Consider the following 15,607-nt stretch of genomic DNA (forward strand, 5'->3'; position numbering starts at 1 on the left):
ATTTGGGCTTTCCATGGGGGGCTGCCCTGCAAGCCCCGGCCCGTGGGGTGGGGACTCAGACGGGGATGGGAGGGCGGCTGACAGGCCACGGAAGGGTGCTGCCCTTCCAACAGTGGGGTCCTTAAAGACGGAGAGGTGTGGAATGCCGGGTGGCCTGGCGGGGTGGGAGGCTGTAGGTCTCCACGCCTTGGGGAGCAGGAAGCCAACACCGGTGTCAGAGGCTGAGACCGGCTTTTCTCTCCCGGGTGGGAGAGCCCGTGGGGAGACGCAGGCCTTCCACAAGCAGCGTCTCTGTGCCGGGGTCATATTTAGGGTGGTTCAGCATGACGGAAAGCGTCCTTCTTCAGGCGGTGGGCGCCGGGGGCTGCGCAGGGGGAAAAGGCGGCTGCTTGGCACCGTCCTGTGTCGGGAGGAGGTCAGAACGGGGCACGGTGTTTCGGTGAGGGGGGGTGGGTGGACAGAGAAGCTGTGACAGGGTCCCCACCAGGGAGCGGGAACCGGAGTCACACCCGCTCTGCCGGTTCCCCGGCGGCTGTTGCAGCCCTCCCCTCCCCTCCCCTCCCTCGGCTCGGGGGGGGGGTCCCGCTCTCCTCCCTTTCCAGGCGGCTCCGGAGGGGCTCCGGTCCCGCCGCCCCGAGGTGCCCCAGCACCCTCCGGTGCCGGCAGCGGGGCGGGGGCGGCCCAGCGCCGGGGGGGGGGCGGAGAGCCGCCCGGCCCCGCCGCGAACAATAGCGGCCCCGGCGCGGGGCGGCGCGGAGCGGGGCGGGCCGGGGGCCGCCGCCCGCCCCCCCGCCGCCGCCGCCGCCCGCCCTCTCCCCGCCCCCCGCGCCAGAGGCACCGCCGCCGCCGCAGCCGGGTCCATGCCCGCTGGAGCCCCCGCCTGCCGCCGCCCGCAGCCCCGGCATGGACGTTAGGTTTTACCCCTCCGCTCCCACCGCTGTGGGCTCCCTGCCCGGCGCCGACCCCACTTGCCTCGGGCCGCTGGATTATTATCACTGCAACAAGGTATACCGGGGCGGAGGGGCTGGGTTGGGGGGGCCGGGGGGGGGACGCAGGGGGGGGGCGGCGGTGCCCGGCGGGGCTGCCCGGGTGGCTCCGCTCGGCTCGTCCCGCAACTTCTCCGCGGGGGGAGGAAGGAAAGTGCCGGCGGCGCCCGGCTCCTGCGGGAGGGAATTTTGAAAGTGGTCTGGAAGCGGCGCCGGGAGAGCCGTCGGGTGCCCGGGCCGCCCCGGCCCCGGCCCCGGCGAGCTGGCCGGCGGGGCGAGCGGGGCTGCGGGGCGGGAGGAGCCTGAGCCCGGGCCGCTGCTCGGCGGGGCAGGCTGGAAGCGGTCGCGGCCGGGAGGGAAACGGTGCGGGGTGAGCGGCGGCTCTTTGGGGCTGTTTGTTCGTGTGTTCGTTTCGAGCGGTGGGTCTATTTAATATTTTCCCTACGGGAGCGTTTGGCCCGAAGCGGTGTAGGTGGGTTTGGAGGTTTTTTGTTGTTGTTGCGGTTGTTGCCGGGCACTTTTTTTCTGTTGGTTGTGGTGTTTTTGCACCTTCTTCGCGAGGCTGCGGAGCCGCTGGGCTGGGGTCGCTGGTACCTCCGGAGAGGGGGCTCCGGCTCCGTCCCTCGCCTCCGGCCCCCCCCCCCGCCTGCCCTCCCCCGGCGCTGAGGCTCCTGTCAAGTGCGGCAGCCAGCTCCCGGGGTTGGGGGGGGGGGGGGGGGTGTTCCCCAAGACCTACAACACGGCGAGCAAAGCTCCCTAACCTACATTTTCCCCGCTCGCTGCAGCTGCAAGGCAAAGCACCCCCTTCTTGTAAGGGGAGGGGGGTATTTGAGAGAGCCGGAGGTGCTGTAGGAAATTTCCTTCATCCGAGAGAAGACGAAGTGACGGGGATAGATGCTGTACTTCGGGGATAAAGAGTTCTCCGCGACTATCGCCTTCCTCGCGTGTAGGTAAATAACGCCGATGTTTCGGCAACAAAGCCGTAGGAAGCAGACCCGTTTGGAGAGAGGGAGGATCACCACGATAAGCTCCGAGACATAACCCTGGCTGCGTCCTCCCGGGCCAAATTCGGGTAATTGCGTTGAAAAAAAGTTAACAAAGGGAGAAAATGCTCTCCTGCGTTGGGACTGCAACTCAGGGTGCCTTCGGCTCGTCTTGCTGTTAGGATATTTCGGGATCAAACTCTTTATAAACAAGCAGAGGGAAACCTGTGTGGCTTCCTAGGTGCAGCAAATTAATCTTTATGTATCAATATATGTATTTAACTGTGCTCTGTCATTTGGGTTATTTATCTCTTTTTATTAAGTTGTAGCAAACCTAATAGTTCTCACTTATTTTGAGATGCCTGATTGTGCTGAAAGGAAACAAATTGATTTCTGCTGTATCCCCGTACTGCTAGTTTCAAACTGTTTTGTTATCATTGCTGGTGCTCTTAAAATGCTAAATATGCTCTTAAAATACTAACGAGAGCTGGGTCACCTGGGAGCAGGTCATCCGTGCCGCTGAAACGTCAGCCCATAAAGTGGGCAAAAGCTGAAAGTCTGGGATTGTGTGAGCGTGTGCCACTGGGAACTGCAGCAACCCTCAAATCCTGCTGGCTTTAGGAACTCAAATTTTACCAAGTTGTTAGATGTGAACATGATATAGTTTGCCTTCCAGTTTTTCATGTGGGAGCTGGGGCTCGCAGTCGTGCACGCAGTGATGCAGACCCTTGCTGTGGGGCTGCGTGGTCCTGGCGTCCCCCCAGCAGCTCCTGTCCGAGCCTTGGGGCACCCAGGGCCCCGCGTCGTCAGCTCATCCCTGGCCTGAATCCCTGAGATTAGTCCCGGATTAGGCGGTCGCAATTGATCTGCGGGTCCTTGCTGTTGTGCGGTGCTGAGGATGGGGAGGTTGGAGGAAATCACCCCTTCTGGGTCTCCAGTAAGCGCAGCCCAGGAGAATGAGTGGGTGCGTTTCGGTGCTGGGTGCTGGCCAGGGTGGATGGGACACCGGAGAGGAGCACCCCAGGTACTGACCACTGCCACCAGATGCTGCTGTTGTCACTGCTACAGAGGATCTTAAGGCAGCAGGAGGAAGAAAGGAAGGGACTTACCCTTTTCTGATATTCAGGGCTTGGGGTTTTTTTTTTTTCCTCTTTTCTGTGTTATCAAATGTCATTTGCTTATGCACAGCGGTACACGTTTGTCTGTGGGATGAGGCTGCTGGAATGAAGCCAGAGATGAAATGGGTTGACTTTGTTTTCCCGGCCAAATGTGGTTGTAACAGCCGTAACTTCAGCATCAAAATGTGGCCCAGTGCGGAGCAGGCAGAGGTATCACCTGCTGCCTTTGCTTAGGAGAACTTCTCCGGCCAGTGTGGGGTGGCATACAGCTGAGGATCACCACCAGCACGCTATTATCTTGTGCTCACTATGGAGAGTGCTGAGTGCAGCCACTTCTTGGAGCCACATGGGACCCTCTGGGAAACTCCAAAAGCTCGCACTGGTCCCAACTCCATCCCTCCCGTCTGGTGCTGGTGGCTCAACCCTGAGCCTGGCTAAGACAGTGTCTGCCTCAAAACATTTTCACTTTAAAAAGCTACAGACCAGGATAGGGTGGACTGGAAAAATCAGAAGTTCTCCCACTATTGCACGCAGGTATCCTGGATGAAATCCATCTCTAGGAAGGACCTGGGCAAGGAGGACTTACAGGCTCTTTGCTGTCCTCCTGCTTTGCTGAGTTTATGGAGGGGCTTTAAAGCCCTTCGATTTAAAGGGCTTGTTTTGTTCAGGTTCGGCTTTTTTTTTTTTTTTTCCCAAAGGTCTGCTTTGTTTATTTATTTATTTAGGGAGGAGGCAGAGAAGCCAGGAAAGAGTGTGCCCTGTCACTGTGTATAAATAACTCGCTGAGAGCACAGCAGAGCTCTGCCTGTGCACCCATTGCCAGTGAGCTTGCCGGGTAGATGTGCTTTAGCCCAAAGCATCCTGAAATGTTAATGTAATTGTTTTGTGCACTTGCTGAACATGATATTGTTACTGTGAGGTCTCCGATCTCGCTTGTGTGCTGCAGTAAGCCACAATTTCTCTTTGCAGCTACAGAGATGCCTATTGCATATCAGCATTTCCATTTTTAAAAGGACAAGGGATGTTTAGAGGGATAATGAAATGAGAGTGTATGTTCAGCCGAGGGCCCCCCGGAAGGGAGGCATTTGCACCCTTCCTTTAACTGCTTCTGGAGCATCCCTGTTTTCCCTCAAAGGGCTGGCCACTGGGAGGGACCAGTGCAGGGGAGTGAGGGACTGGACACCCATGGGTGGAGAACAGGGTCCCTCATGCTCCGGCAGGCAGGGTGAGAAGGAGCCTTCCCCTCTGCTAACTGCGTTTGGTGAGGAGTTTTTATGCGTTGGGCATGCTGGTGGCATTGAAGCAGGGGAAAATGGTCTTCCCCAGGTAAACCAGTCCCCATCACGGGTGATCCTGCATGGAACAGCTTGCCATGGCAGCTGGGAAGCGGAGCCAATCCCAAACTTCCCGGTGCCCGGGAGCTGCCGCTCGCAGCCTGGACTACTGATGCTCCTTGGCAGGAATTTTGGGGTTGCACTGGGCTCTGCCCAAGGTGCAGGGGTGATAAGGAGGGACACCTTCCCGGAGCCACCTGAAAGCCTCCCTAAGGGCATGCTGCAACAAGCATTTCCCGTGTCGGGGTGCCAGCCCCTCGCCTCCTTCCCATGGGCCGGATCCAGGACCTGCTCCATCGTTGGGACTACACAGAAGAAACACCTCTTGTGCATTAGGTTGTGTCTGTACAGCAGCTGTGAGGGGCTGGGGAGGTTCAGCTGACAGTGATACCATCTCTGCAAGGACCCCTCGTCCAAACTGTGACCCCCACCTCTGTTGCCGGCCACCTGAGCCCCGCTGAAGGGAGCACCTACCTCTATTTAGGATTCCTGTCTTAAATCTGGGTCTAAAGCCACTTTTTCTGTCCTCTCTGGCCTTTTCCCTGGGACATTGGTACCTGCTGCAGACCCTCCTCCTGCTCCCTTGCTGGGGAAGCGAAGCTTTCACGGTGCCTTGCTGCTGCCTGGGTGTTGTGGTGGTGTTATGAGGCTGAGGCAGCATGTTCCTGCACCACGTAAGGGGACTGTTGTTCTGTGGTAGGGTATTTTCACGTCCCTCCAGTTGCTTCATGAAAATGTGGGGATTATTCCCACTTAAACTCTAGTGAGACTCTTTGCATCTGTATTTTGCAATAAGTAAACCATGGAAAAGAACATACAGTTTAGTAACACAGGGGCTCGTTCTGCTCTTAGCAGAGCTTTAGCACCAGGATCTGGTATGCTGGCTGATATACCAGCAGGGAAGGATTTTCCCAGATCTTAAATTGTGTGGGTCCACAAAGTACAGGAGGGAGTTTTTGCTTCTTAGCCCAGGCAAAATTGCTTTTGCAAGGGAGGCATACAATAGGAATCCTGTCTGAGCACAGTACCGCATGCTCTTTCGTGCAGCGTTTGCAGTGATGCTGTGCTGTGATGCACGAGGAGTGATCCTGCTCCTTACTCCCTAGGGGCAACTGTGGGGAGTGAATTAACATCTCTCTATTCTTCCTGCGGAAATAAATTTAAATATAAATTCTTCTTAGTTCTTTCTGGTGTTTTGATGATCAGACTTGGTTAGCACGATGCCTAATTTCCACTTAGGGCAATGATTGATGGGGAGGCGGAGGAAGACCCAGCCTGGGAATACCTCATCCTTGCATAGCAAGCACGCTGCTGTGACACCAGGAGTGCTCGTGGTCCTTGGGAACCTCCAGCATCTCCGGCAGTTAATGGGAGACACGTGCTGGGGAGCCCTATTAACCCTGTAGCATTTCTGTAGGACTCAACAGCACCATCAAAACTTGTCCCAAATCTTTCTAATAGGGCTCTGTGGCTTTGCATCTCCAAACTCACCCTGCGTCTTGCCTTTTAGGCTGATAAATTGACAAAAACTATTTTGCCAATACACCATCATAAATTATGGATAATTAAAATCTACTAGTCATGAGATGGGTATTAATCTGCAACCAATGCTCTCTTCTTCTTTTAAGAACCCTTCAGAAATGGGATCTGAGCTGCTGGTATGAGCCCGGGTCGATGTAGCAAATGCATTTCTGTGGAACATTCTGTTTTGTTTTGACTTTTACCATAAATTGTATGTTGCAGTGATAAACACAGTCCCTTTTTCATCATTCCAGAACTGCTTTGCCATTCTGGAAGATAAAATATATTCTTTTCCTTTCTACTTTCTAAGCCAACTCTGTTTTGAAGTAGCATAAACCTTTCTTTGGAGATGGGGGATTTTGGATGGAGAACAAAGTCCAGCAAATTTTTAATTTGGGGCCCATTTTCTTCTCATTTGGCAGGCAGCTCCTGTTGATTTGCAAATGTGGATTTTTTTTTTTTTTTTTTTTTAGGCTCTGAATATGAGCAAGGGCTTCCTCTGAAAAGTGTTTGAGCTACTCAGTGGGACAACCCTGCATTCTCCAGAGCGATTTTTGACGGGTTGCATGGCAGAAAGCATTTGAAGCTCCATTTTGCCTTGGGCTTTAAGTCAGGGATTGGGAGCTAAATAATGAATGTCCATCCATTCATAGAAATTGTTGTTCTCTCTGTATGCGCAGAGGGATGGCTTTAATCTGGTTGGGTTTGGAACAATGGGAGATATCTTGAAGACTGGTCTGACTTGTATATAACAATGTGTTTGTTGGGGCCTGATCTGTGAAGGTTCCTGTAGCACAGGAGGCATCAAGAGACCAAAAATTCAGGATCGAAATCTTGCAAGTTTCTCTGATTTATTTATGATGCTTCAAATCAATTATAAACATTGTCCCCTAAATCAGTGGTCCAAAGCCTATTGCCTGTTACGCCACCATAACCATGGGGTAAATCCATGAACAGCTCTGGACTTACATCTCTGAGCTTGCAATGGGCACCGGGATCAGTTTTTGCATCCATAATGGAGAAAACATTCTGTTGATAAATTGTATTTTGCTTGTAGCAGACCAGAGCATGCTATAGCTTGCATAGTGCCTGGCTGCTGCTTGCTCTGGAGCGGTGGGGAGAGCACCTGTAACCCTTGCAGAGCTCTTTCAGGGCCCTGCTTTTGCTAGTTGTAAGAATGGGTGCTGCCGCCTCCTTTCCTGGGGGTTGTTGCCACTCTTTTCGTATTTCTGCAGTATTTGAAGAAAAATCTCTATTTTCATTCTGCCTTCACTTTGCATCTCTCTGCTGCTGGATGCAAGGAGCGGGAGGTGAGGACTGGCCGAGCAGGAGCGTGCTGCGTTGGGGGAGCATCATCCCCTCTAGGTGCACAATGCTTCCCTATTACCTTTGTGCTCATCTGGTTTTTTTTACAAAATGAGCTCTAAATGCTTTTACCATAAGTTGGGTTATATCTTTCAGTATAAATGAAGCATATAATTGTGTTTTCCTAACAGCTCTACATTAAAAATAAGTTATTGTGCTGCTAATGTGTTTTCCTTGACAATTTTCCATCCAGTGAGTGCAAGGCTTCTGTCTGAAGCTGTTGTGTACCACCTTCTCTACCTCTTCTTTACATTTTATTCAGCATTTCTAAAGTCGGGGTAAAGCGTTAGCATGATTCCAGCTTTGATACCATTAACTCCTAATTGGAGGTTTGAACTCTAACGTTCCACCTTCATGATTTTACACACACGTTTTCATATAATTAAAGCTTATACTTGGGGATGCACAGTTCAGCTGCAGGGGGAAGAACTTACTGAAATAAGTGCTAATCAAACCTTTTTTTTTTTTTTTTTTTTGAAGTGATTGAAAATAGTGTTACATTGCCTGGTTTTGCACTTATATGACCAGATTTAAATATTTTAATCATCTGCATCCCCCCCCCTTTCTATTGTTTCCCTCTGGTGGTTTTGTTCTGATGGATGCCATTTCTTCTTTGAAAAATGGCATTGGCTGCTGCGTCGCCTGCAGGCGAAATGTTTGCATTATGCCACAGAATATCTCTCCTCCGCCGTAATCTTTTGCATAGATTGGTTGACCTCTGCAGATATAGCTAAGTCTCTTCCTGATGGCTGTGTGATTTTGGTTCAGCTCTGTGGTGAATATAACTGTTAGGTAAGTGTTAAATTAGGGCCCTGGACCAGTAATCGTTATTATGGAAAGATTATTTGAGCATCGGTTTATGCTGGTTGCTGCATATGGCTTGTGAGGAACCTTATCTGCAGAAATCAGGTGACTCTTGGTCTGAGGCAGTTTCTTGACCTCTAATTATAGCCTGGGCACAGGAGCCTGGATTGCATGAGTGTTTAAAATGTAGCTATTTTAATTTTTTTTTTCCTGTTGGTTTAAGGACCCAGCCTCTTGCTCTCATGGTGCTTTTTTTTTCTTTTCTTTTTTTTTTTTTTTCTTCTGTGTTTCTAAGGATCTCATAACTTAGCAGGAGCTAGAAAAGGGGGATGGCAGTATGGGGACGTATTCCCAAGTGAGGTGGTTGATAAAACTTGCTGCGGCTCTGCCCTGAGCCTCTCCTCCCCACTCCTGATGTGCGTCTTCGTTTCTACGCGGCTGAAACCACCAGCCCTGCAGAGAAGGGCTGGGGCAGCCCCTGCTCCAAAATGGGCAGCCCAGCCACCACGGTGCTCAGGGGAGGTGGATGGAGGAGCGAGCACCGGGCGTGCTGGCACATGCCACCCTTGCCTCTGGTGATGTGCCACCTTCCTCTCTGTCACCCTGGTTGTATTTTTTCCCAGGACCAGCCTGCCTGTGCCCCTTGGATCCTGTTCCAACTTGGTGGCGGTGAGGAGCTTTTTTTTAAAATCAGATTAGCTGGATCACATTAGCAGGTTTTCCTCGCCACAAAATGTACTGATGACTCAGAGTTTCCATTCCCGTCTGGACTTGTCAGGGAGGCTCCGTCCCCTTTCTCCCCGGCTGTCTGACTGTGTGCCACACTCCTGTTCTCTCCGCTCTGCTCCACTTTAGAGAAAACCATCATCTTCATCTCCTTCTGCTTGCAGGGTGGAGACTGTGCTTGCCTGCGGTCAGGGTTGAGAAATAAGGGCTGTGTTGTGGCTCTGCCATTTATCCTCTGCGTGAACTGGCCTAGGTCTCCGTCTCCAGAAGCAGCGGGTCATTTCGGGGTAGCCCAGGCATGTGGGGGTTATTTTTACAAAGAATTGGAGCCATCTTGAGTGCTGAGCATCCATTGCACAAGACCCAGGTCCCTGGAGAGGTGCAAGCAGAGCCTGGGACACCCCGAAAGGCTTCCCTCTTCCAAAGACGTGGATCTCCACCTATGGAAGAGTTCCACCTTTCCAGTCTGATTTACCCAGTAGTTTATTCCCTGAGCACCTCCTCCCCCTCCCTGGGAAGGTGGTAGAGCTGTAGGCTCATTAGGAGTTATTAAGCCATTTGAAAACCCTCATATGCAAGAGTTTTAATGTGAAGGGTGACCGTGTAGGGGAGGAGATGGGGCAGGTGGTGGTCACAGAGAACTTGGCCTCACATGGTGCTGGTCTCACACCAGCTTGCTGTCCATGTGGGGAACTGGGGGACCTCAGTCCTGTTCCAACAGCGTGCAGGGTGAGCTCCTTTCTCCCCCAAAAGCTGATCTCTGGGTCAGTGATGAGCTGGGTCATTCCACCTCTACCGTCACTTTTCCTTTACACCATGGGGAAGATGCTGCCAGGGCCCCAGGGACCTTGGGGGTGCTGCAGCCAGGGGGAGGACAACGTGGGCTGCCGAAGGTTGGCTTATCCAAGTCCAGCGCTGCTGTACCCGCAGAGGTGTTCGTGGGCTTTGGGTCTCCCAGCCTTATGCTGCTTGCTAGCTCTGAATTAAAAGACCTTTTGTTTCAGCGCTTACAGCTACTGAACCTTAAAAATAAAGGTACATTTTTTTTCTCTGTCAAAAAATAACTGTTTAGATCCATTCCATGTTTCTCATTTTTCATGGGCACTTCTTTGAACTGTGGGTTTTTATATGGTGAGCCATGTCAGCACAGCGTGCCTGCCATGGAAGAATGATGTATTTTTAGGGAATTAGATTTCTAGTCCCTGGTGTCAGAAGAGGGACAGTGTGCCCTGGAGTCATTAGCGAAAAGGAAAGCAACATCGACAGTGTGGAAATTAAATTTATGAAAACTTTAGAGGAAGTTTTGTATGGAAACACTTAATTGAATTATCTTGGTTTGTCTCAGCTTATGCAATGGGCACAAAAAAGCGTCTGGATATCATCTGAAGAAGAAAAAGCAGCAATACTGCGGGGGAAACATGAACCACAGAAGCTGGGGCTTGTTGTAGCACTGGGAAATGTGTGCTCCCCCTGATAGGATCCTGCTCTGTTTCTCTGTGTAAAACCCAGGGAGGCAACTTTTCCCCTGATGCGTTATCTTGTCTTTAAATAGCATTCAAAGGAGAAGAAGAATGTGCTGTTAAAAAATATCAAACTTTTGGGAACGGCTGGCAGACTTTACCACTGATAAGCGTTGTTGATTGAAGATCAAACAGCCCTTGAAAGCAGAAGAAAAACCTTCCAACAAGCACCATGGATCTAACCCTGCAGCCAGACAGTGAGGTCACGCAGGCTTCACTCTGTATATTTAGGAACCTGCACTGGAATTACGGTCTGGTCTCCTCTACCCCAGACAGTTGTTGGCGACATGGTGGTTTTAAACCTGATAAATCTCTTAAAGCTGAGAACAACATTTATTAGATGCCAAGAAAACCAGAGTCATGTTTTCATTATTAGGTGGTAGGTTTGGTGTCCCTCCCCCCACTGACGATAAAGAGTCTCTGCCTAGGAGGAAAGACTGCAGGTCATAAAGTGAACTGAAGACTAGTGGCATGTGTTTTTTAATTAATTGACAACCTGCATTTCTGTGTCAAGGTGGCATATTAATTGTGGGTGGCCATCTGTTTGCAAACCAGATAGTTCTGTCGTGGCTGTGCCAAACAGTACATGCGGAGTATTTAACTGTTTGATTTAAATCAGACCAGAGTGTAGGTTTTATGAAAACTATATTAAATCAGTTTTTCCACTTAAGAGTTGGGCTTTGAAAAGGGGAAAAATATTACTGAAATGATCTTTTTAGCTTCATAAACTTGCAGCCCTTCGAGTAAGGTGGTTGGCATATAGTGACCTTCTTCTGGGGGAGGCCAAACCCTGGTGGGAATAACAGCATATAACTTCAGTCACCTGTGGAAGTGGGTACCAGATTTGTATGAGAGTGCAAATGAAACAAATACATGTTTAAAATCATAAAATAGCTTAGGCTGGAAGGGACCTCTGGAAGTGTATTTAAAATAATTCCAATAGCACCTTCTGGGATTAAGATGGCAGGAGAGAAAAATATCAATATACAGCCTGCACCAACTACGAGCCATGGATTTTCTGCTCTGATACAGTGAGAGTCTCAGTGGTGATGGCTGCAATCAAATGCTAAATAGGAAGTTTGTAATAAAAAGGGCTTTAGTTAGAATTAATAAAATGTGAAATGCCTCATTCCTTGGAAAACATGCGGTATTGACTGAGATTTAGAAACACATCCTGTAGGAGCACGAATCCAGATTGCGCGCTCCAGAGCTGGCTCCGGCATCCTTTCCCTGCATGTGTTACTATTCCTGTTAGAGTGCAGGGCTTCATTTATTTTATTTTTTTGGCTGGAAAGGTCATAGTGTGCAAGTTTGAGAGGAAATTAGTGAAGAGCTGGAAAGAAGGGCAGCCTCGTACAAAATTATCATCTGCTTTTCCCAGTCTTGCACCTTGCCATGCCTTGCGTGGCAGTGGGATGCCACCCCACATGTGCGACTTCCCTGCTCTGAGGCTGCGGGCTGTGCTGGAGTCACATGAAGTCCCTTTGTAATATTCCTGTGATGTCCAGCTGGATTGAAAACTGTTTTCATTTTGGTGTTGACAGTATCTAAGGGCTAACTTCCTGAATGTGAGGTGCTGCACACTAAACCTGTGTGATAGAGAAGAATAAGTGTAACTCTGGGTCCTCTATAAGCTCCCAGAGCAGAGACCGAGTACTGAATTTTAGGGGATATAGGCAGGACCTAAATGTAAAGATGAGGTAGTCGTTAGCAGAATAGGATCCTTGTATCACAGGGAAATCCAAGTTTATCATGGAAACTTTTCTGATTTGGACTGAGTTTGATTAATTTTAAGTCCTGCTCTCCAGAGCTGTTCTCCACAAGCTGTATGTGAAGCCATAGATGCAGTTCCCATTTGTGGGAAAGCACTGCTCTAAGTTAATTGGCTGGGAAATGTGGATTTCAACATTCTCATCTTGTGGAATTGTCTTACGATGTTCTGAAGCTCGGCTGGGGCTTCTCCTTTGCCCCCCAAGCTGTAAATCTTGGGTAGCTCAGAGGCAGGACGAGCATGCTTCTGGATCTGGGGCTTTAGCTTGTGTCACTGTCGTCATGCCATGAGCATGGGGATGGTGCCAGCTTGGAAGGGATCCTCTGCTTGGCAAAAAAAGGTCTCAAGAGCAGGCTGCCTCCTTGCTTAGCTCAGTTATAGTAGGAAGGCTGCGGGACCCAGAAGTTTCTGAAGAGCTGCTGCGCCTCTTCCCATCACTAGGTCGCCAGGCCAGAGTGCCAAGGGACCAGACATCCTCAGATGCTGTGAAATAGGGCTGCTCGCTGCCATCCTGCTCTCTGAGCATGGCTGCGTGCATCGCGGCTGCTCCCAGCGGCAGTGTGGGACGTACAGCAGGACAGGGGCTAGCTGGGCCACCTGAAACTGGTGGCCTCATCCGTTTGGCCGGAGCTGGAGCCACTAGAGAGACCGAGAGGGAGATCCAGCCTTCTTGGGGGTTTCTGCTGTATTTGTTTGGGGATAAACAAAACCTCCAGTATTGCTAACCCAGCAACATCCAGGCTGAATTGACTTAAAATTTGTTACAATGTGAAGTTTGCAGGATTGAATGTTTCCGAGCGCAATGCCTGCCGCTGTCGGTACTTTGCCCGATGAAGTGGAGCCAGGCTCCGCAGGGCTGGTTAGCCAACACGATCGGTGCTTTGGGTCCCTGCCCATGCGTCGCTGAGCTCCGCAATTAGCGTCCACGGGGCCGGAGGCTGCTCAGCGGGAGCTGCTCAGACCTCACAGCTTGGAGCCCTGTGCAAGACTGCTTTCCCTTCGCTGTGTTTAAGTGGCACAAGCTTGACTGGAGTGCCTTAATAAAAGCAGAACGGGGGTGGGAAGGAGGTGAAAGAGGAAAGCGTAATTCCCTGCTCATCTCGGCTGCAATTTCAGGTTTCATTTCCCCTCGCGGAGGTTTCCCCTATTCCTCCCTGCTGTCCAAGTGTTGCTTCTGTTGCGTTTGTTATTTATTTTCTTTTTAGCCTGGGGGCTGCTGCGAGAGGTGTCTCTTTGCTCTGCCGGCTGTTCCTGATGCTTCGTTTTCCTTGCTAATACCAATTGTTTCTGCCAAAATCATTTGGTGGTGTTATGTAAACCTAGAATCACACGCTAACGCTCTAATCCGGGGGCTCCTAAACACGCTGGATTGGATTCACCCCCGCATTGACTCTGCTGCTGTCAGGCATGTTGTGCCAGGGGGTCCCCTTGGCTCAGCAGCCACTGGGGGTGGGATGACACTGGTCATGACACCCACAGCCGTCTGAGCCAATATCGCCGTTGTTGCTGGTAGTTTTAGCGGGAGGCATGAAAACACCCTGTAAGTCACTCATGGCTAGGATTTAAGCTGTTTGTAGAGTGTGATACCTGCACAGCAAAGCTTGGTTTTTGGCACCGGGGTTTGTGTTTCTGCTGTTGGGTTTGCAGCAGCGTTGGTGGATGTGGTTCTGTGCTAGCACCAACAACTGGCTTGCTGCATCTGCGCCCCATCGCTGTCCAATGTCCAGGGCAAAGCCTGCCTGTGCGGTCCCCATGCTTGCTGGCAGCCAGCTGATGAGATTTGAGCTCCCGGAGCATCTTCATGGAGATACTGTGCTCCTGCAAAGGCTGCTGGTTGGGCATCTCTTCCCCTATGCCAAATAGCATGGGCCCTCCTCTGAAGCATGCATGCTGTCTTGGTGGCAACCAGTTGTTTAGCTGGAAAGTGATATTAGCAAAGATCTTAATGACTTTCCAAGTGCTGCTTAATGTGACTTGGCAACCAGAATTTAAAAAAAAAAAAAAAAAGATATCCACCATTGCTGTGTGCCCAACCTCTTCCCCATATACTCCACTGTTTTTTCAGAGATTAAAAAGCGATTAAATCCTGCTGAGCTGGCAGGTGATGCTGATGAATGTTTGGAGGGGATTAGGGTAAATCCATTCCTCCTTCTGATTTAGCTCAAGATTTGAATTCATTGATAAAATTTGCCCAGGTTACATCTCTGAAACCTCCTCTGAGCTTGTGAATCTGCAGAGGTGTAAATGAAGGCAGAACTTGTTTCTGGAGCAGAAAGGCTAATGAATTAACCTTTATAAGGTGGATGAATTCTTAAGATAGCTGTACATCTATTCCTGTTGCAGTGTCCAATTAATCCGCACTGCCACAGAATTAAAGGGTGCCTGGGCTGGCTCCTTGGCTGGGGGAACTGGCCTGATGCTCCTGCTGTGCTCCTGCTGTGCATGGACCTGCAACAACCGACCTGCATGGGCAGGATGCCATGTTCATGTGTCCCTTGAGTTTCAGCTAAAAAAATGCCATCTCTCAAACTAGGAATGAAGTGGAATAGGTGCAGCTATGCATTGGGGTTCAGGGGCTAGATCCAGCCAAAACTGTGTTGGTGTCCTGGCCGCTGTTTTTCTTCTGTGGTGGTATTGCAGTGGGACTGGAGGTTAAAGACGATGTTCTTCACAGCCTCCAGCAGCTGTTGGACCTTCTAGTATATCTGCATGCATCCTACAGCACAAGCACAGTGATGGTGGGATTCCAGAGTATGCCCTTATAAGGTGCCCCAGCATCAAAAAGGTTGTCTTCAGAGGAGCACCGAGACCTGCGGTGTTGCCATTTGGGCCGAGGACCAGTGCTGTGACTCACACCAGCAATGCGTAGTGCCCTGTGCTGGGCATCCTGCTGGGGCTGCAGGAGAGAGCACGGCTCTGCAGCAATTCCAAGGATATGTTCAGCACAAGGCTCAGCAACAGCACCGAGCAACTGTCCTGGTGGTGGGAGAAATGATAATAGTCTTCACTACTTCTTCTCTGTGTTGTACATAGTCAAATTAAGTTCTTGAGGATCAAAAAGACCCGCTTGGGAGCGCAGGGGGTGCAGTGGTGGAGCCTGCACCCTAGAAGAGCTTTATAAAGTAGGGCAGTGCACAGCAGGGTATGTGCTGCTGGAGATCTGCACTGCCCCTGGCATCCACGGGAGATGAGGAGGCAGAGAGAGGGAAAAGCTTTGTGCAAACTGACCTTGGCATTTTTGGCTTTTGGAGAAGAGTTCACACTTGCAGCCCTGTTTGGAGCCCTTACCCTGGGAATGCTCATGCAAGGGGGCTGTAGAGTGGCTTGGCCATCTCGGGATTTCATACCACCTGCAAACCCATGCCCACCTTGGCTCTGAATTTCCCTGCAAAGAAATAACCACCAGAGTAGTAACAGTGGCAGCTTTGGGATGCTTCAGAGAAGGTGAGCCTGTAAGCAGCAGGTGTCTTCATGCTGCT

The 15,607-nt window shown here is 50.8% G+C and overlaps 1 protein-coding gene across 5 annotated transcripts in view; it reads left to right on the forward strand.

Moving 5' to 3' along the window:
* The first annotated feature begins 818 nt into the window (after positions 1-818).
* The window catches only part of TOX2 (TOX high mobility group box family member 2), a 157,992-nt gene continuing 143,203 nt past the window's right edge, over positions 819-15,607 (forward strand). For 2 of the 5 annotated variants that reach the window (XM_030009980.2, XM_030009985.2), the window contains exon 1: positions 819-1,005. In XM_030009980.2, the coding sequence (XP_029865840.1) occupies positions 904-1,005 (102 nt within the window). In that variant the 5' untranslated portion in view covers positions 819-903. Of the gene's footprint in view, positions 1,006-1,239; positions 1,357-1,386; positions 1,406-1,439; positions 1,459-15,607 lie in introns of those variants that run through there. The other 3 variants (XM_030009986.2, XM_030009981.2, XM_030009982.2) reach the window with 3 other exon arrangements.

This window comes from Aquila chrysaetos, chromosome 3, assembly GCF_900496995.4.
Source record: "Aquila chrysaetos chrysaetos chromosome 3, bAquChr1.4, whole genome shotgun sequence".
NCBI classification, from domain to species: Eukaryota; Metazoa; Chordata; class Aves; order Accipitriformes; family Accipitridae; genus Aquila; species Aquila chrysaetos.